The sequence below is a fragment of the Pelmatolapia mariae genome, linkage group LG4 (assembly GCF_036321145.2).
Source record: "Pelmatolapia mariae isolate MD_Pm_ZW linkage group LG4, Pm_UMD_F_2, whole genome shotgun sequence".
Classification (NCBI taxonomy): Eukaryota; Metazoa; Chordata; class Actinopteri; order Cichliformes; family Cichlidae; genus Pelmatolapia; species Pelmatolapia mariae.
In genome coordinates this window covers 9,388,038-9,409,303 of record NC_086230.1, presented here as the reverse complement: position 1 = coordinate 9,409,303, position 21,266 = coordinate 9,388,038, and the positions used below count along the sequence as shown (strand labels likewise).

The 21,266-nt window shown below is 39.9% G+C and overlaps 1 protein-coding gene across 1 annotated transcript in view; it reads right to left on the bottom strand.

Moving 5' to 3' along the window:
- The window catches only part of usp43b (ubiquitin specific peptidase 43b), an 86,936-nt gene that overhangs the window by 34,859 nt on the left and 30,811 nt on the right, over positions 1 to 21,266 (bottom strand). Inside the window, exons 3-6 of the mRNA XM_063471339.1 lie at positions 19,246 to 19,349; positions 10,416 to 10,508; positions 970 to 1,105; positions 647 to 791 (exon numbers count right to left, since the gene is read on the bottom strand). Coding sequence (XP_063327409.1) covers positions 647 to 791; positions 970 to 1,105; positions 10,416 to 10,508; positions 19,246 to 19,349 — 478 coding nt within the window. The remainder of the gene's footprint in view (positions 1 to 646; positions 792 to 969; positions 1,106 to 10,415; positions 10,509 to 19,245; positions 19,350 to 21,266) is intronic.

Here is a 21,266-nt window from a genome sequence, read left to right as displayed (position 1 = left end):
AACGTCGATGTTGACTCAGCCAGTGAGAACTAAGAGATTTAGTCTGGAGACCAGACAGACTGTCACGTGGACCTCGTTTTAGGCAGCACTGCTCTGTACGGTCACTGACCGACATAAATTAAAGCACTAAAAGTCACATTTTTTCAAGGAGTCCTTCAGCGTTGACACAACTGGAACTTACAGCCCTGTAAGAGTGGACGACAGTGCAGAACCTATTTGTTTCCAACACAAATCAAAGAAACAAGGGGATACTGTGCACTAAAGGACTTCTGAGAACACATTTTACATCGCTAGCTGAGAAATAGATGAAATGAAGACATAAATCTGATAGCACAAGGGAAACCTGCACGGGGGATGTAATTCACTGCACTCTTTGTAAAGTTATATAGCTGTTAATGTGCTCCCTGAGGACCCCCTACAGGAAGGTGCATTCCCTAACGGTTTCATTAAGCAAAGTAAATTCATAAAATGAGCTTGTTTGCTTACAGACTTGTGTGCACTTGCACATTAATGTGTATAAATAATATCCATGCTGTACCACAAATTAGTTCTAATACTCAAAGACAGTGTGAGTGCTTTGTTGTGACTGAAAATAGCACGTTATATGTTTAAATCTAGATTAAAAACTGACTTGCTTCAGTCATACCTGAGATCCGTGCAGAGCCACCTCTGATGTACAGTGGGGGAGCCTGAAAGGCATAGATGACATCATTTTCAGCTATGCTAGTCAGGTCATCTTCATCAAAGAAGGAGCGTTGGAAACCAGTGGAGTAAACCTCTGTCAGGATCACCTGGAGACCAACAGATATGCACGCAAACACCAGTTGGTTCCTTGATGTACATCCTTTAACGTGGTGAAGGAAATGACTTTACTATTATTTACTTCATGTGTTGTAGCCAAGAGGAAATTCAAGCCAAAGGCGGAGTAAGAAAAGTACAATCACACCAGTTACAGTTGCTTTACTCTACCTGGTCTGGAGAAATTTTCCCCTCATCAGCCACCAACCTCCTCAGGAAGGCCACAGAGCCAAACAGCGGCACAGCCAGCCCGACCCGGAGATAGCGCTGTCCTTTGGTGCTGAACACCAGAACCACACACAAGGGCCTGCCACAGACAAAGACACACAATCAGTGACGGCGGGCAATGGGGTGGCTTCTATTTTGATTTCTGTGCCATTTCTACTGCAGCCTCCTCTACGGCCAAGAAGGGACAAAAGAAGACTTTCATGAATAAATCAATACATTTTAACATTAATAATAGATCATTAGGACTCAGTTTTATGTGTGCGAAATAATGGAATCTCTATTGCATTTTTAAAAACGGGGAGCACTCGGCTCTGACCTCTACGGAGGCAGCTTTGACATACGGTGCTGGGACATAATGGCTTCTGTGAATAACAGCTCACTGAGGAGGTACAAAAACTCTGTCAGGGACCTGTTTGAGTCTGTGGCCTGTGGGCAAGAGCAATTATGTTTAAGAATGAAAGGCTGATGACAGAATTTTCTCTAATCAAAAAAAAAAAAGATTAAAGCAAAAGAAATACAGCAAAATATTCACAATACAGATAAGAAACATTAGAAAAATCATCCTGGAGACTTAAAGAAATTGCAAGAAAGAAAAAAAAACTGTATGCACAATTAAAATGAACACAAGTTGGTCTAATACTAGAAAGTTTCTAGACACTAGGTTGATTTTTTAATGTGTTCAATAGCTTTCTGCTGAGGTTTATACTCCACTTCTGCTATCAGCATTTTGTAGATGCAAATTTAATCTATAAAATAACATTTAAGTCATTATATTTTAACCATGAAAAGAGAGCGCGTGGATGGATGGACGTCAGAGACAAGTGTTGATTTGTGACAGATGGATAGCAGCAAGAGTGAAAGGAGAGGTTTAGAAGATGGTAGTGAGAGCTGCTGTGACGCACGGCCTGGAGACCGTGGCACGAACAAAAGGACAGGAGGCCGAGCTGGAAGTGACAGTGTAGAGCTGAAGATGCTAAGATTTTAACTTGAATTAATTAAAAAATAAATTCATTTAAAAACGGAATCTAATTAAAAGCTGTGTACCTATGAATAAGCAGTAAAATAAAATAAAAAAAACATCATGGAAATTATAATTTGAAAGAATGGATGTTATTCATCCTGGTAGAGCTGAGCGATATAAGATTTTTTCATATCACGATATGTTTTTTTCATTTCAGGCGATAACGATATATATCACGATATAAGCCAAATAACTATATTTGTAAGATTTAAATGTGCCGTTGCTCACAAGTAAAATGTGAAATAATCAGCAGCTTGTTTTGATTTAAATATTTATTTCCCATAATAAGTTCAACAGGGTAGATGTACTTAAGGAACATGAGACTTTTTCAGGCAAATATTGCAAACTACACAAAAGGCAGCTGCTAAAGCGTTTAAGTTCCAAAATAGAACAAACAAAACAGACTACTAAATTGTCAATTCCACTTAGAAATAAAATATTAATTCTAAAAATAAATCTTAGTTCGTTTTACAGAAGAACAGACAAAATTGACTAACTTTTGTCAATATCAAATAAACTGAGAACTAAAAGGAAATTCTCAATCTCTCCTTGTTGTATAGCTTAGCTTTTCAAACAGTTTTAACAGTTACTTTAGTCTGACAAAAGCCGAATGACGAATTAGCGCTTTCAGGCAGAGATTGAGCATGCACCGGTTTATTGTATTTCCAGACTTGCTTTCGGCACAATTTACAGTGCGCGCTACTCTGTTTTTTGTCAGACTTGAAATAGCCAAAATACCTTCACACTACGGAACTTCTATGGCCCTTCCGTTCGACAATCTCTCCGGCATTGGAACCATCATCGGTTTTCTCTTCGGTAACCTTCGCTCACGCTCTCGGTTGATTTTTCTCTAGTCGGCACACTCATTTCCTCCATTACCCGGGCGGCACAGCGGCTGGCTGATTCCCAAACAAATACACATATGCGGCTTGGCACTTGTGCTGTACGTAACAAGTCACGTGACGTGGCGCTGCGGCTGTGATTGGTTCGGCTCTGCGCAACTTAATTTGGATTGGCTGTTCTTCTTTTTTTTAAGAGGACAAGAGAGATGAGGCCTATTGCAATAGTTTAATTTTTCTATCGAGAAAAAGTTATTTCGCAATACATATCGTTATCGTTCTATCGCCCAGCTCTACATCCTGGGGAGACCCTGAGGATGCCCATGTGTGCAATAATTTTGATACCAAATACAACTTCAGTACTGCAGATCTCCAATTTGCTTAGCGTACAGTGAAATAACAGCTTCACCAATCTGCATGTCAGTCCACTGCCCAGATACTTTGAGCCTCTGAAAATAGGAGATTATGTATTAAAATGTCTGTAATTCCTAAAATTTTAATACAATACCTTTATTAAACACCTCAATTTAAAGCTGAAAGTCTACACTCCAGTGACAAAATTTCAAAAATGTGTCATAGTCCAAAAACCTATGGACCTAACTGTATACGGTCGCGCATAATTTTCATCTTTGAAAAAAGTTTGTCTGCCTCCAGAATTGTTCCGATGCAGTTTTTCTGTCACAACACACTCAAGTTATTGTGAATTATTTATTTTGAACTGGACTTCATTAAGTTCTGGGACCACCGACTTTATGTTTTTGAGACCTCTAAGGGTCCTGCTGGCTTTATGTTTCCCAAGCATATCAAATAAATTGTGGCAATAAGTAATTAAGTGATGCATAAACTAGCAGCACTTTGAAGCTGGCTCAATAACTGGTGCTAGCATCAAGTTAAAGTTTCAACAACAGGACTTTTCTGGCTCTTGTTAGGTAAAAACAGTGTTGTTTTATCTATTTGCAACTAGTGAGCTGGTGCGTTTACTCCTGCTCTGCTGATTTGGACAGGAAATAGGAGACTTCAAACAAGCCACAGTCAAAGGAAGACTAATTTGTGCTAAAGACATTTCATGCCAGTATGAACAAAACCTAATTGCTATTAATGACTGCTGTACTGGGGACTGAAATGTGCTCTTCACTAACAGTTTTAATTTCTTTAAATAAAATTCAGTATGATGGAGGTTTCTTCTTTGGTTCTGCTTGGTCATGGGGTGTCTTCTGTTTGTTGGGGTTTTCTCTCCACCGTCGTAGGGTCTTTACCTTACAGTATAAAGTGCCTCGGGGCGACTGTTGTGATTTGGCACTACATAAATAAGACTGAATTGAACGGAGCACAGCGTGGTGGCACAGTGGTTAGCACTGCTGCCCCACAGTAAGAAGGTTCTGGCTTCAAAGACACCAGCTGGCATGGTATCGTCCTCTTTAGCAGAAATAACTACTAACTGTTGCATAACTGTCTGCCTCCTCTGAAATCAGCTGACTGAAAATCTTCACCACTTTTACATGTTAAGTTCATTTAGTTTCTAGATATTTGATGGTTTTCTTGAATGTTTCAAAGGCCTTTCAATATTTCCTGGGGATTCAAGTCTAGTTTCATAACTACATTTCTTCTTTCAAAGCAATTCCTTGGTGGACTTCTGTGGTGTTAGTATGCTTTAGTTTTTAAACTGATGTTCTTTTTGGATATCAAAGGATTTTCCCCCCAGCACGCCTTCAAGTATGTCAGATTTGTGCAATCTCTTTGTGATTGTAGATGCAGCTCTAAAAGTTACCTGTGGTCAAATGTTTTGATTCTGTTTGTTAAAATCTGACAATCTGACAATGGGCAGCAAGTCCTGGACAAACAGACATTAATATAAAACTTTGCTATGTGTGGATGATTTTTATTATAGCTGAATGATCTGTTTTAGCTCTTTGGATAATAATTTACCAGATTCATGTGTGACTCTCTGCCTGCAGGCCTTAGAGGTCACTCTAGTCACTGGCACCATTCTGAAATCTGTGCTTTTGAGTTTTCCAAGTTTTTCATTAAAATGATATTTTATATTTTATAATTTTTTACCAGATGAGTTTATGTTTAGATATATTAAAGAAAAAAAAAATCCAAGTTTCCATGAGATCTACTCGTATGTATAGTGTAAACAATAGCAAACAAGGACACGACTGCCAATGGATGAGTTTGGATCGTCAAGCCCAGCAAATGTTGGTTTGGTGACAAACAGTATGTGTTTATGGCTTACACACATGATCTGGGTGTGATTGTGCTGAACTTCTTCACACAGGGAAATATAAAATGAATTCTTTAAAAGCTAATCCATCTGTTTTCTCCTCTGTTTATTCCTTCTGATGTATTTTTTCTCTCAACCTATTTACTGCACGCCAAAAAGACAAGTTGGAAACACAGCACTCTCAACCTGGCGCACCACGAGAAATCAGCTCTTAAAAAACATTTTCCTAAATTAGAAGAGAGGTAGGCTGAACTTTTATGAACTATTTAAAAGAATGGATAATAAAAGGCAAATGTTTATTGATGAATCTACACTCACAGGATGTGATGTTTATTTTCAGGTCTCAACAAACGCTGTCAATCAGACACATGTCTTCATGTTAAACCAGTTTATTCTGCAGTTTGGGAAATGCATATATATAAATATATTCATTTTCTTGCTGAAGGTGAAATGGAAAAATTGATCAAACTCCCATTTCTGTCTTTTTATTATGTAGCCAGGTTAATGCTTGACTTTTGAAGTTTGGTATCAATCTGATACCAAATACAGATCCTGATACTTTTAACCTATAAAGGCAGCTTGTGTAGGGGAGAGCAGTGTGTCACGATTTATGAGATGAATCATCATCAATCTGCACATTCCGAACACATTTTAATGACCGCTAAATCACTGTGATTTTTACTTTCCATATAATTGATAGCAACAAAACACTCCTTTGAGCTTTTCGTGTATTTTGAAAGTGGGATTTTTGGTACCTGGGTCGACTTCTGATGTGTAAGGCTATAAATAAAATAGACAAAAAGGCTCGGACATTATTCATTGTGCATAATTCAGGTATATTTTTCATTTCCCAAAAAATAATGCATTTAACAGAATTCAGTGGACTATATACTGAACTTAGAGGAAAGGAACAAAGTATTGATCCTATCACCCTAGTATCGAACCGATACCAATATCAGCGTTGTAATTGATACTGTTTGGATATTTGGATCAATCCACCCACCTCTAGGCTTTAGCTAGCATGAAAGAACACAACTAGTCCGGCTCTTTAACAAAATCCAACTTTCACGGATCATTAAAGCTTAAATTAAATTAGCGCCTTATAGCTTGTTTGTTTTTAGCCACCATTAGGCAAAGTATAAAAATGACAGTTTGTTCCAGACTAAGGCTACGTCTACACTAATCCGGATACATTTGAAAACAGCGTTTTCGTCTAAAAACGCTCCGCGTCCACACGATCGTTTTCAATCGTTTCCAAACAGTTGTTCAACACTTACGTTACTGTATTGCGCATGCATGAAATGTAAGACGATTTGACCTTTCTTTCTGCCATTTATTTACTTTCCAGATTTTGAAACATCGCGGCAAAATGTTGAGGAAAAGCACTGAGTTTTTTAAATGGACTGACAATGAGGTGGAGCTGTTGCTGCAAATAACGCAAAGGTACAAAGTTGCAAAAGCGAGTGAGAATTAAAGAATTTGAAGAAAAGCTATCTGCAGCATGTACAAACTGATATTAATGTTCAATAGGGCTGTCAAAATTTCAATCAATTGAGAGCAAACAAAACAGCTGCTGTAATGCCCTCCGCCATCTTAGTTTAATTGGTCACATGACTGCATCATATGACTAAAATGCATCATCATTTTCGAAAACCTCCGTGTTTTCACAGTCCACACTGCGATGCAAAAACTGATTTTTCAAATTTATCCACTTTGGGGAGCATTTTCAAAAAGCTCAGGTCTCCTTGACCAAAAACACCATCTCAGTGTGGACGGAAGGCCAAAGCTGAGAGAAAAAGATACGTTTTCAAGCAAAAACGAATTAGTGTGGACATGGCCTTAGAAAAAGTCTGCCACGTAACACCCTTACAACTCTTCCCCGTAAAACTCTGAATTGCTAATTTTACATTTTAAAATGCCGTTTCTTGTACCCAAGTCTTAATGCTAAGCTAAGCTAACTGGCTCCTAGCTCTCGCTTTGTACCAAACACACACACCCACACAAACACACACATAGTTTTACCAGCAGCAAGCCTATTTCCCCAAATTCTTAACTGTGCTCTCGGGTTTAGAAACACGTTGTGCTGTTTCCTGTGGATACTGGGAAACACTCCAGGCTCCGTAGCTCACCTACCTTATTACAACTCATACCAGCTGTCTAAGCAAGAGCTTCACTATCTAAACTACTAACAGTCCACCTCCACAGGACAGGACATGAGAACAGGCAAGTTGTGGGAGACAAAATATTCCATGTTGTTTTTAGAAAACTATCAACATTACAGTAAAGATCAAAAGCAAGCACTTGGAGTGTGTTGTAAGTCCTTAAGAGCCAGATTTTTATCCAATTGCTAAAGACAGGTGATAAAATAAAATAAAAGTTTAAGTGCTGGATCACTGCGTGTTGCCAGAACAGCTTTAGTGTTCCCTGGCACTGGTTCTCCAAAGTCTTTACTGGAGGGATAGACACCATTCACCCAAAAGATATTCCCTCATTGGTTTATTGATGACGATGGTAGAGAGCACCATCTAACACGGTGGTTCAGACATCTGCAAGTGTTTACCTGGGTTGACCTGAGTGATTATGGTCAAAGTATATGATTCATATCATTTCATCCTGTAAGAGACCACTCCCAAAACTCTGTTTTTGCAGCGACCCATCTTAATCCATGCCAGCAAAAACTTTGTGAAAGTCTCTTAATTTGAAAGTCTTGGTCACCTATCTGTAGTTATGTACATGTGCATATCTGTGTTTTTGATAAGAAGGGGAAAAAGCCTGATGCATAAATAGAGAGGCACTGGCTGAAAAAAGGAGGAATGGGTTACCCCTCCCTGAAAATGTCAGGATTTCCTGAATGGGCTCAGGGCCTCGTTAATCTAACGTGGAGGAGAAGTGGTTGTTTTCATGTAAATTTGAATAACACATTGTTTTAATGCGGAGAAGGTTTCCCACTAGCTTTTCCTTTCTGATACCAGGCCCTTCAGCTCCACAATGACCTGTGTTCCTACTGTATGTAATGCATGAACAAAGCTGGGTGTTGTACATCCTATTTTCTAATTGTGTCTCGATTTGTTTGGTGTTTTATTGCCTGAAGTTTCAAGAGCACCTACCATGCTATTTCCTTATTTTCCATCACATACAGTATGTACTGTTACAGTAGTGGATTCACATATTAAACATGCACAAAGTTTCAAATAATGAGCTCTATGTATGCAAAAATAATCCCTATGAGCCAAAAGCTCAACATTTAAACTGCTCTAATTGCTCATTATCAGACAGTTTTCCTACTGTTGGAGCATTTTGATATGAAAGAGACTGGATGAGGGCTGTCACAATATCAAGTTCTCACTGTGGTCACAAAAATAGCTGTGTTTTGCAATATCTATATAGAATTACCAATATTGCTATTATTCAAAGTCTTCTGTGACTTTATAACAAAATATTCACAGCTCAAAAAAAAAGAACACATTCAAAAATCATTAGGTCTCAACAGGAAAAATAATCACGCTGATATGGAGTGGGTAGTGTGCTAAGAACTAAAGGATGCCACATCGTTTGATAGAGATGAAAATGATCAACGTACAGTGGGCTGAATTCAAAGATACCTTGAAAATCAAAGTGAGGATGCAGCAGACTAGTTCATTTTGGTGAAATTTAATTGCAGCAACTCATAATGGCGCTCACTCCTTTTTTTTGGCTCCCACATGCTTGTAGGCATGCCTGACAACATCAAGGAGTGTTAATAATGAGACAACGGACGGTGTGGTCCAAGATTCAGACTAGGATGTCACTGACTTCCTGAACAGTCTGAGGTGGAACCTGGTGGCGTCGGATGGACCCAAACATAATGTCCTGGAGGTCTTCTATTGGATTTAGATCAGTTGAGCATAGGGGCCAGTCAATGGTATCAATTCCTTCATCCTCTAGGAACTGCTTGGATGAATGAGGCTGTGGATTTCCATGCACCAGGAGGAATCCAGAAGCCACTGCACCAGGTAGTGTCAAGAATTTCATCCTGATAACTAATGGCAGTCAGGGTGCTGTTGCTTAGCCGGTCTGTGAGTCTTTCCATGGATATACCATCACTGACCCACCACCTAACTGGTCATGCTGAACAGTGTTATAGACAGCATAACAGTCTCCACGGCTTCTCCAGACCCTTTTATGTCTGTCACATGTGCTCAGGGTGAACCTGCTCTCATCTATGAAAAGCACAGGGTGCCAGTAGTGCATCCGCCATCTCTGGTATTCTATGGCATATGCAAATCTGGCTCGGCAAAATGGTGCTGGGCAGTGAGCACAAGGCCCCCTTGGGGATGTTGGTCCCTAGTGTACCCTCTGCCTTATTCAGTTAGTTCTCCGATTGTTTGGTCAGAGACATCCACATCAGTGTCCTGCCGGAGGTCATTCTGTGGCTCTGGCAGTGCTCATTCTATCCCTCCTTGCACAAAGGAGCAGATATTGATCCAGCTGTTGGGTTAAGGGCCTTTTGTGGCTCTGTCCAGCTCTCCCAGAGTAGCTGGAATCTTCTTCATGCTCTTGAGACAGTGCAAGGGAACATAGCGAACTTTCTGGTAATGGCACTTATTGATGTGCCAACCTCGAGGAGTTGGACTGCCTTTGAAACCTCGGTAGGGTCCAGAAGTGACAACATTAGGCACCCTAGTCCAATGCAAAACTAGTGAAAACAGTCAGAAATGATGAGGAGGAAAGAAACTTTTTTTTAACAGTGCTCACATGGAGGTGGCGGGGGCATTGGCATTAAACTATACAAAAAGAAGAACTACACAATACAATATAATTTATTAATAAGTCCATTATCAGAACCTTTCCAGAGTGAATATCCTTTAAATGACTCTCAGGAACAATCATCCACCTGTGAGCATAGAAGCCCTGCACATATGATGTTCAAAGCTTCTGTGAGGTGTAGCCAATCTGAAGAAAGTTAGCTTGAATGGAGATAAGCTAGCTTGTTTCAGACACAGGAAGAAATACAGAGCTCCACAAAATTGCAAATCATGCAAAGCTACTCTGGCAGAGCCCTGAAAAGAAAAATATGGAGATGAAGAATGAACATAACAATTTGACTTCAAAAGAAGTAACTATCAAACTATCAAGATTAACAATCAAAACATATGAATATTTATATAGATCACGTATTGTAAGATACCTATTTGCCAAATTGAACAGTGTAATGATCAGAGGTCCACATCATTATTGTGAATGAGTTTCTACTCGTCGTTCTGACTAGAAAAACCATTTCAGATAATAGACAGAAGTCTTTTTTGAAAATAACAGCACTGCTCACCTGGTCTGGCGAAGAGGAATCGGTAATGAGATGCAGAGGAAAGGGTCAAAGGTGTTGCTCTGTTTCAGGCAGTGTGGGCATGTCAGTGAAGATCTGCGGGGACGAAAGAACACAGTCACATTAGTCTCGAAAAAACAGCTGCACTGACTCGACACGGGCTTCCAATTAATCTCAAAGTCCTCCTGATTAAGTCTGGCAGGAAAGGAGATGGCTTAATCTTGTTACACAAGTGAACACCACAGTAAAAGTGTTCACAGTGCTCCATTCAGACGCCTTGATCTGATTGTGAGAAAGGAAAAGATGAGTGATGTAACTGGTGGGAATGAGAGAGAGAGAGTCGAGGGATGGGGGTGGGGGTTAGAGGTAGTTGAAGCAGCCCCCCTGGGATGATTGGCGCTATAAACGCAAAACAGCAAAAGCGGTTTCCACGCTGTTGCGTCACTTTCGCTGCTCATGTGATGCCATTAAAGGAGGCCCGAGCAAAGGAGGTAGGTGAATTTCCTAAGTGATGGTCTTTCTTCCTTTATGTCTGGATGCACAGAAAGGAGGGAGTGACTACAATAGCGATTTTTGATTCAGTCTCTTCTGTGGATGGCTTCACTTCTTGCAGTTAATCCCTCTTAATGTCATTGGAAGAAATAGCTTATTCCAGTGAGCTAATTGTCTCAACAATGAGTGAGGGAGCCCACAGAATTTAAAAGCAGGATTGCTGGAAGTGATTTTGTAAACCTCAATTCTCTGTAAACAGACCTAATTATGCGAATGTTCAATAAATTTGAAAAAAAAAAAAAAAAAAGCAGTACAGATTCAAAAACAGGCATACTCATACACACTCTTCTAAAGTTACCAATAGAAGACTGAGCCTGTCCATGGTTTTTATGGTTTACAGATGAAATGAATAAAATAATATATTCGCACAATGAGGCATCTGTACCACCTGCAGTATTTGCTCTATGTGCTGAAATTCAGGCTGTGGTTTTGCTCAGTATGTAGATCAGATTCCTTCAGATTCCTTCCAGTCCAGTTAAAAGTCCAAGTTGCTGGAAACATTCCTCAGAGATTTTGATCCATGACATGATAGCATCACACAATTAAAACCAGGTTGAAATGATTTGGGGTTTGTGACAAACAGAAGAAGAGTAGACTGTGGTCATAAAGGGATGGACATAGTCTGCAACAATACTCAGGTAAGCTAACCTATTTAAAGGATATTTAGTTGGTACTAAGTGGCCCAAAGTGTGCCAAAATTTCCAACACCGTTACACGACCAGCAGCAGCCTGAGCTATTGATCAGGATGGATCCATTCTTTCATATTGTTTACAATATACTTACATCAAATTCTGACCCTGTTATCCAAATCCTGCAACAGAAATCAAGACTCGGACCAGGCAGCATTTTTCCAATCCTATTTTGTCTAATACTGGTGAGCCCATGCGAGCTGTAGCCCCGGGTTTCCTGTTCTTAGCTAACAGAAGTAGTCCTCTGCTGCTGTAGATACCAGGTTCAGCACTTTGAGGTTCAATATCCTGTGCATTCAGAGATGTACATACCTTAGTCATAATTAATTATTTGAGTTTCTGTTGCATTCCTATCAGGTTGAAGCAGTCAGACTCTCCTCTGACTTTTCTCTGAAATACAACAACCACGTTCAAAACCACTCAAATCATCTTTTTTCCCCATCCTGATGCTAAGTTTAAACTTCAGCAGGTCTTCTTGTCCATGTCTGCATGCCTAAATGCACTGAGCTGCTGCCATGTGATTGGCTGATTAAACAATAATACATCATCACATCATATTATTTGCTCCTTATAAGATAAATCAAACATACTATATGTACAAAAATATATATTTATAAATATAAATGATAATGACCATCAGAATTTGTAACTTCCATAAACTGCACTCCTGTGCTCAATTCAATAGCTAATTAAAAACAACAGTTACAGTTGAGCTTCCCCTTTGGCTAACTGCTGTTAGCTCAAAAGTTTAATTTCCAGACTAGCTAGAAAAATTATTTTAGTGTAAAAATTACTAAAAAGTTTCTCAGGAGCACCGTTTGACTGTGTTAACATAAAAACGTGTGGTTGTACTTTGCAGGTGTTTGGTATGACTCTGTGTAACTGCTTAAGTGTGACGGATGGTTTTGATGGGAACATCTGTTCAGCTGTAAACATATTCCTGAGGGTTTTCCTTTCCCGCCAGCACAGGAACCTCACACCACACCGGTAGCGTGCACAGCATGTTTCAATGGAACTATAGTGTTGATCAGTCATTACTCTATCTTTTCATTTTTATTGCTTTAATATCAAAACAGAAATAAATCTGTTGAAATAGTGTGGAAAGCACCAGGGAGAACATTAACTAAGAGATTTGTGGGAAATACAGCTCATGCACAGCAATATGTAAGCGTAAGTAAGCTTTAAGACCTGAAGTTCACATCATGTCTTGATTGAACTGAGGTCACACTAACGACCTGTGAACCTTTTCCGACCTTAGCACACTCCATGAGAAAGACATAGATAAACTGATCAAATGTGTTTTCTTTACAGAAAGGCACCTGACAGACCCAGTGAGGGAGTAAAGGGAGGTGTGGGAGGCTGGTGAACAAAGCTCTATTCAAACAAGCCCAGCTGACATGGGCTCTTAGTGGATCTCTCCATTTTGGCAGAGTCGAATGGCTGCCCTACGGATGTCTTATTCTCGCCAGGAAACAGTGAGGGCAACCGCACTGCATGCATACAAATCACACTCAGCCTTAGCTAAAACATAGATGTGCCCAGCGCTGCTCTGAAACACTTAGAAAGAAAAAAGCAGCAAAGGAAGAGGTGATATTCTGGTGATGCTCTAATGGAGGAAGCGTGGAAAGGTTGAGAGGTATGTACCCCCTCGTCTGGGATGCAGCCATGCTGAAGAGACTCTTGGCTTGATGCTTTCCTACAGCACAGAGCTTTGAACCTTCCTGAATAACACTTAATTTACTTATCTGCTTCCACTTCATTTTCTTTTCTAAGCAGTTAGAAAGAAAACAACTTGGGTTGAAATGAAACGCACTGGCACCTAATTTTTCTCACTAAGCCTCGTTGCTATCCTCTGCTGGGAGCTGGGGAGCACTTTATTGACCACGTTAATGTTCTGAAATTGAAAAGGCATGAACCTTAATTTGTGTCTCATAATTCTCTAATTAAAAGTACAATTGAGACATGATAATACTAGAACGAGAGAGTAAGCGAGATCCCTCGGAAAAATTGGCGCCACAGTAAGACGAGCTCCACACTCCCACTGAAACTGCACCATATCTGTAATTTGAAACACTTGACTGACTGTCGTTCAGCCTTCATGCGGTGCACACTGCTGGAAAGTCAGTTTGCAATGACTTTCCAGCAGTGTGCTTTAGTGTTTTTACTAACTACAGCTACGGTAACTCACCCACATATAGTAAAAGATTACAATCTTTGATCTAATTTAGGCTTTACTTTATGTGGACCTATTATTTACATTTTCTGCCATATATATGCTGTTATAATATCAGATGCTCATATTCAACATGGCCAAAGTTTACAGTGTACACCGATCACACATAACATTATGACCAGCTGCATAATATTGTGTCGGTGAAGACCTCGACTGGTCTGCAGCTCTGCAGCCCCATACACAACAAACTGTGTTGCTCTGACAACTTTCTACCAGAACCAGCATTAACTTTACAGCAATTTGAGCTACATTAGCTTGTCTGTTGGACCAGACATCACCAGCCAGCCTTCACTCTGCCCATGACCCTGTCGCTGGTTCACCACGGTTCCTTCCTTGGACATTTTTTGATGGATCCTGACCACTGAAGACTGGGAAAACCCCATAAGATGCTCTGACTCCGTCATCTAACCATCACAGTTTGGTTCATGTCAAACTAGCTCAAATCCTTACACGTGCCCATTTTTCCTGCATCAACTTTAAGGACAAAATGTTCACTTGCTCCCTAATATCTTCCATCTACTGACAGGGCCATGATGAGATAATTAGTGTTATTCACTTCACCTGTCAGTGCTCATAATGTTATGCCTGAAGCTGTGGTTTCACTACAGCTAAACACTTGGAGCCTTATAGTTTTTTCTACTTCTGGCTTAGCGGGACGTCACTGCGAGCAGATTTCCCTGATATTGTCATGTCAAGCGTGCAGCTCTGGCTGTGAGTGCAGCAGCCTCGTCCAACTTCTGCTTTTTTGGCAGAGCCAATAAACCAAGAAGGAAACGAGTTAAATGGCTTCCTTTAGACACTGTACAAAGGCCCAGTATACGATTATTAAGGATTATATTAAACTTCATACAATGTAAAGATGTGATAATATAAAATACTGAGCTGGGTCCACTTTAGAGGGCCTAAAATTTTATGCATCAGTGAGTGAACCGAAGTAGAAATGAAACTAAAGTCATCACAAAACGAGCCTTTTGATCAGCTCCAGAATGTGATGACACATAACATAAATAAAGATCTAATAATTGTTGGCGCTGCTCGCTTGGACGGTGATTTAACTTGTTTGAACATGTATAATGGCCGTGATGATTGCATAGTGACAAACCGGGCTATTACAAGGATAATTCTCCGGTCTGTCAACTCTAGATGTTGTATTGCATTGGACACTGCATTGCAAAGTGCTACACGGGCAGTGACGGAGCCCCAGGACTCAGTTCCTTGGAAGCCAAAAGAGAGAGAGAGACAGGAGTCGGGAAATTTTTGTTCCAAGTCTAATTCCAGCAGTGCAATACATTCATAAGCAATTAAAAACTCAGTGTTTGGATGCTTGTCTGCAACTCTTGCACTGGTAAAGTAGACTGACAGTGTAATGTATATGCTGGAGTATCTGTGTAAAGGTTTTGCTAAGGAAAACTCAGCCTGTAGTATACACAGTATACAATAGAAATGAATACACGCATGTGCAGTAGCACTTTTAAGCAATCAAAACAAGTAAAGATTATATTATAAATAAAGGACCTGAAGTCAGAGTACACCGGTGTATACTTTAGCTTATTCATTCTCATTTGACCCCTTGCTGAGGTAAAAAAAAATACACAAACAAAGCAGAGGGTCAACAATAAATACATCTATCACCAAATTACCCATTTCCAAACACAGATACAATCTCTTTAAAAATTTACATTTAATAAAAATGTCTTTAGAGTTAAACAATGTCGTTATCTTATATGCATTTGGTCTCAGTCTAAAATAAACAGCAGATATATTTAATGATTATAAATAAATAATGAAATAATGATACTAATATCCAAGGTTTCCCAAGCTACAGAGTATGTGATTAACATATGTAACATAATAAAATCTGCCCCACCTACACCTCGCCAAATAACACCAAACCTAAACTACGCAAATTATTTTCCAGCTGGAACTGTCGCTTAAATAATCCAGAATGTATACAGATACATGGATACACTCATACCACTTTTAAAACATGCCAGATTTCCAATTTTGCCTCAGGGTATCAGATATGTTTATGTCAAGTGCTGCTTTTATGTACTTGCCATTTACCACTCCAGTCTGTCCCCATAAATAAGAAAGTCTTACATGATCAAATATTTGCTTTACCTTCACAGCCCAGTTTGATATCAAGTGGGCCGGACCAGTACACTCTGTTTTCCTGCAGTGTAAAGACGTTTAACTACACATTTAATCTCTGCTACATCTTAATGTGGTAAAAGCAGAGTAGTGCATCCATTTTTGGACTCCTTCACATTTTTCAAAGTAGTCCCCTGGGCCAGATTGGAGTCTTTATTGAGCTTATTCTGGCCCTCAGGCCTTATGTGTGACACCTCTGATCTACACCAAGATCCAAGAAAGTCCTTGGTAAAACTAAAAACGCAGCTGCAGCAGTATTAAGGATGTACAAAAGCAGGTAAAGCACCACTAAATACAACCACAATGGCTGTCCGTCTGCAGTGATGCCACTGACAGGGCACTGCTTTCAACATCTACCTCTTAAAAACAGACGATTCAGACCCGGCCGTGGGCTTGTCTGTAGGAATTTTTGTGACAGCTTGCTCTCAAATTTGCTGAAGAGCACGAACAGAAGCCTAACGAACACCGGGAGCATGCTAAGTGCTTCAGCTCAGAAGGGGTCCAGTATGTTTCTTGTGAATATGACCAATACATAACGCAGAGGTTGGAGCGTGATGATATGGACCTGGACGAGTGCAAAAGGGAGACAACATTTATAGGCGGCACAGAAGATGCCTGAATGCTGGCTGACAAGATGACTCCCGGTCTCCTAAAGCTTGGCAGAAGATGAATACTCCAGCATAAAAAGGATCCACAGAGCTCTGCCAGAATCACACAAGAGTTTCTAAAGAAGGAAAATGTAAAAAAAATAAAACCCAAAAAACTATCACTTGACCAAGCATTTCACCTGCCTTTAATCCAATAAAAAACCTTTGGGGTGTTTCAGAAAAAGGAAAGGTGAGGCAGCACATCCTCTCCATCAAAGACGAGCAGGAGGAAAAAAAGAGTCTCAGAAGAATGGCAGAACATTTCTTCAGAAATTTGCGCAATAGCAGCATCAAAAATAAAGGTGGACATAAGAAGTGTTGAAAAAAAAAACCCAGCTTCAGATCTGAGCTCCTTTTGTGGGCCGCGTCTTTTTACTGCGGTAAACCTAAAATGGTGGTTCTAATTTTCAATAAGAGCAATTACCCCGCTCTTCAAATTGGTGCAATTATTTTGAGGTGATAACATTTTCAATCTTTTGACATCTAAGTGCTACCGCAGAGCGATGCACTCGCTCCTGTTGTATACTGTGTACTCTCTCTGTACCGTCTCACCCACTCTCGCTGGCTAGGACACTATTTGAGTGGGAGAGAGGAACAAATCTTGCCTGCCGGGCTGCTACGGCTGCTGCTTCCTATGCAGACCCACCCAGTGTGTCACAGCTGAAACATTTGAGAGTGAGGGTGGCAATTAGGCGATGCGCTCTGACAGATGTAATACTAGCAGTCACACAGAGCTGCCAATTTTCCAAAGAATTAGCAGATGGAAGAAGGTACAGGCCACCGAGAGTATGCATCAGAGGCAGTTCAGCCTGGAAAGTCTGCACTTTTACGAAAAAGTCTTGTTTATAAAAAGATGAGATTTGAAATCATCAGCAGCAGCAACAACTGCTTAGATGTTAGGTTACAGTTTACTTCTATTATACCTAACTCAACTAACCAACGAGGTAAAGCCTTGAAAGCTAAACTGCGGCATAAACGTAGTTTCTAACGGACAAAATTAAAAATTATATTGAGATAAAGTCGACCTGTTCCACTCTCAGGAGGCTGCAGCTGACAGACGTGTACATCACGAGCTAACCGCCTCTTTATCTCCAGGATGACTGATCCGTGGGAGACATGAGGACATCCAGCTGCACCGAAATGTTAATAAGACAGTGTGCTAAGCGCTTTCCCCCTTTTTTCCCCTTAAAACCCACCTTCCAAAAAAACAGGAAGAAAAGTCTTTGATTGAAAAATATTCACAAAGCATTACAACAGAGAAAATACTCGACCATTGTGACATCCCTAATTGTTTCAGCACAAAAAGGAAAGCACTCCAAATAAGTACTTGTACTTAAGAGATTTCTGTTTTTCTAAGAGGCTCAGAGGTTAGAGAAGCAGGCCAGTTTTTCATTGGGCCTTTTCAGAATAACTGCCTCTGTCTGCCTGGTAATTAGTGCTGTGTGTGTGTTTGTTTGGGCGAAGATTTAAAGTCCTTCTAACCTGGCATGTGTGTCTCTGAGGGCTTCTCTGTAAAAGAAATAATGACATCTCCATTAAATCGGCCGTATTTAGCAATTACTCTGCAATCTGACCGGTGAACCCTGAACACCGTGTACTGTGAGCCTGTAAGTGGATTGTGTGATTTGACCCCCTCTCTTCACTGGTATTATACAGTAATATTTATGTCATTTATCTACACAGTGTGAGTCTGGACGAAACACAGGAGTGCCATGAGACAGACGTGTCCGCAGGAGCTATTTAAGTCGTGACCTTTCTCTTGCAGAGCAACCTGACATTTAGACCACTTGACAACATGGCAGTAGACCTTTGTGCAAACAAAACTCACAAGATGCTTGATATGGTATGTGCTGATTTCAGCCAAACAGAAAGAAATGTCTGCTGGCAAATAGTTTTTGGTTCAGACTTTTTTACAAAGTCACTTTTGTCTTGCTACAGTCATTCAATGGGAGAAACAGTTTGACAGGCCTTCTGTGTCTGGTAACTGTTAGACCAAGTTATAACCATAGTCTGTATATAAAAGATGGATGCAGCTGTTGAACTTCTGCAAAAATCCCTTAAACCCAATTCTTTCTACTGGGGTAGACTCCTTTGGATGCACAAAGGAATCTTTTTTTAGTACTTAGGGATGAGTTGATTCTTGTTCTGTATCTTACTGTAGGTAGTATTGTGATTTTCACTTAAATAGTCTATATGCTTTACTAAGTCTGAAAGGTGAAAAACAGGTTTTTAGTGCAAAATGATGTTTAAACTGTTGCTTTTATGTAATACATCTATATAAACACAGGTTTTTTTCTCCACTAACTTTCTATATTGTGTTCTTGTGTGCCCCCACTCCTTTGTTCTTGGTCTCCCTCTGTGACACACATTAAAATGCCACTTCAAGGAAGTTACCCGCATCTTTAAAATACAGTCTATTAATGACTCAGTCAAGGTTTCAGCAGTCACTTGTACCATTAACTCTTCATGTAATGATAGTAAGCCAGCAAGATGTGACAAACTGATAATTTGTTCTTAATGTTGACTTCATTTAAATCAAATTTTATCCTTAGAAACTCACTTGTATTGTGCCTGGAAATGTTCCTGGACAAAGCTGTGCTGGACTCTGGGCTGCTGTGACTGGGATGGATCAGGAGACGGCACTTCCTCAACTCCAACAGGGCCCTGCGGCACAAAGGACACATAAACACAGAAAGTCTATCCCATTCTCACATTTATTATATATATACTGCAAAGGTTGTTAGGCATTGTTAATGAGACAGCAAATGTGTACTTTAAAGGTAAATTGAGTAAAATATCACCAGTAGATTGCAGACAACCACCCACCGAATTCTGTTTTTTTTTTTACCCCTTCCTAATTCAAGTGTATAATCTTAGCTATGGGGGATGATGTAGGACAAACAACCTCGGTTGCCATCCATCTGTAGTGAACTGTTATGTGTCCATATCTATCTACTCTGGAAGAAGCTGTAAAACCTTGTGAAAGTAATCTGATAACAGTCAAAGAGCTAGTGAAGCTTAGTAGCAACAGCTAATGAAACTTTCTTTGAAGTGGATCCAACATTGTTGGATTTGGACGCTTAATAAATAAACTCTCATACGATGTGAGAGTGTAATCAACTTTTTTGAAGGAAAGTGTGATTTTCTTTCTGTTAGATAATAACCAGCTATTTGTTTTTTTAGCTAGCTTTGTGTCAGATGCCCGAAGACAGGATGGTTGCATGTCCAATTTTCTGAGTAACTGTAAAAATACCAGGAATAAATCAACATGTTTACGCACGTTTTTGTGTGCTAGAGCCCTGACTTCAGTTTAGGAGACGAGGCTTGAGGTAAGGAGGAAGTGGATGAGGTGGAAATGAAGGAGGAAACAGAGCAGCGTTAGAGGAATAGAAAGAAAAGACATAATAAGAAAGAAAATATACTGTACATGTACAAATATTAAACAGCCGATTAGGTGTTAATCGATGTCCATCTCGGTCACTGAACAAAGGCATTTGCATGTTTTTACTTTGCTTTTTAAAAAACCTTTAAAAGAGCGCTCCGTCCTAAATATAACCCCTTTAAGAAGCCTTTGTTTTTATTTTATCAAATTCTTACAAATGGGAGGAAGCTGGCCTTGGATGGAGATAAAAGTAGAAAAGTTTAAAAAAAGGAGTGAACAGCCAAAGAATTGCAAGGTCACACTAAATGTGTGGGATGAAACACGCTGGGAGGATCATAAGCAATGCTGACGACACAACTATGTGAACAACCTTCTGCATCAGTTTGCAGATGAATTCATGTTTTCCTAATTAAAAACCATAAGCAATAAACATTTGAATAATGTGCCTTTCACTTCATAATGCTGCCAAAATGTATAGATCTGTTTGGCTGTGTGTGTAAACCAAAGTTATGTAGCGGGCTGAGAAGAACACAGTAGTAGTGTTTGTTGTGCTTTAATGCCTAGTGCATCATATTCGATACACAGAAAGAGACTTCTGCATCATCAGTGTAATCCCCCCCATGAAAAACCTCAATAAATGACAAAATACATTAGAAAAAAAAGAAAATATGCAAATCATTTTTTAAAATTTGTCAGCAGGTTCAATAAAAACTCAGGACACTGAATTTTCTGGCAATTATTTGATGGTTTAGGCTTTAAAGGGTTAATAATGACACACTTTAACTAAAATTTAAAAGTGCTGAACGTTATGACACGTAGTCACACAGTGATATTTCTGTGCTGTATTGACTCATTCACACCTTTTCTGGTAGGGGAAAATAAAAGCTGGAAAACATTCTTTAAGTGGTTCTTCTTTAAAAGGGCATAATGTGGCATACAGACCTGCTGCTAGCATTCTTCTGCTCGCACGCTATCAGTCCCACAATAGCCTGGTGTAAAAAGTCAGGTACTTGAGACTGCATTAAGTCATCATATCATCTCGGTGCTTTTTACGCCAGGCTGGCAGAGCCAAATGGAAATGCACTCTCTGAGCCTTCTCTGTTGACCCACACTCTCGCTCTGTTTACTATTCCTCAGGTTTCTAGCTACTGGTCCCGTACTGGCTACCGCTGTTCCCAGGCTGGCAGCTCGACCATGAC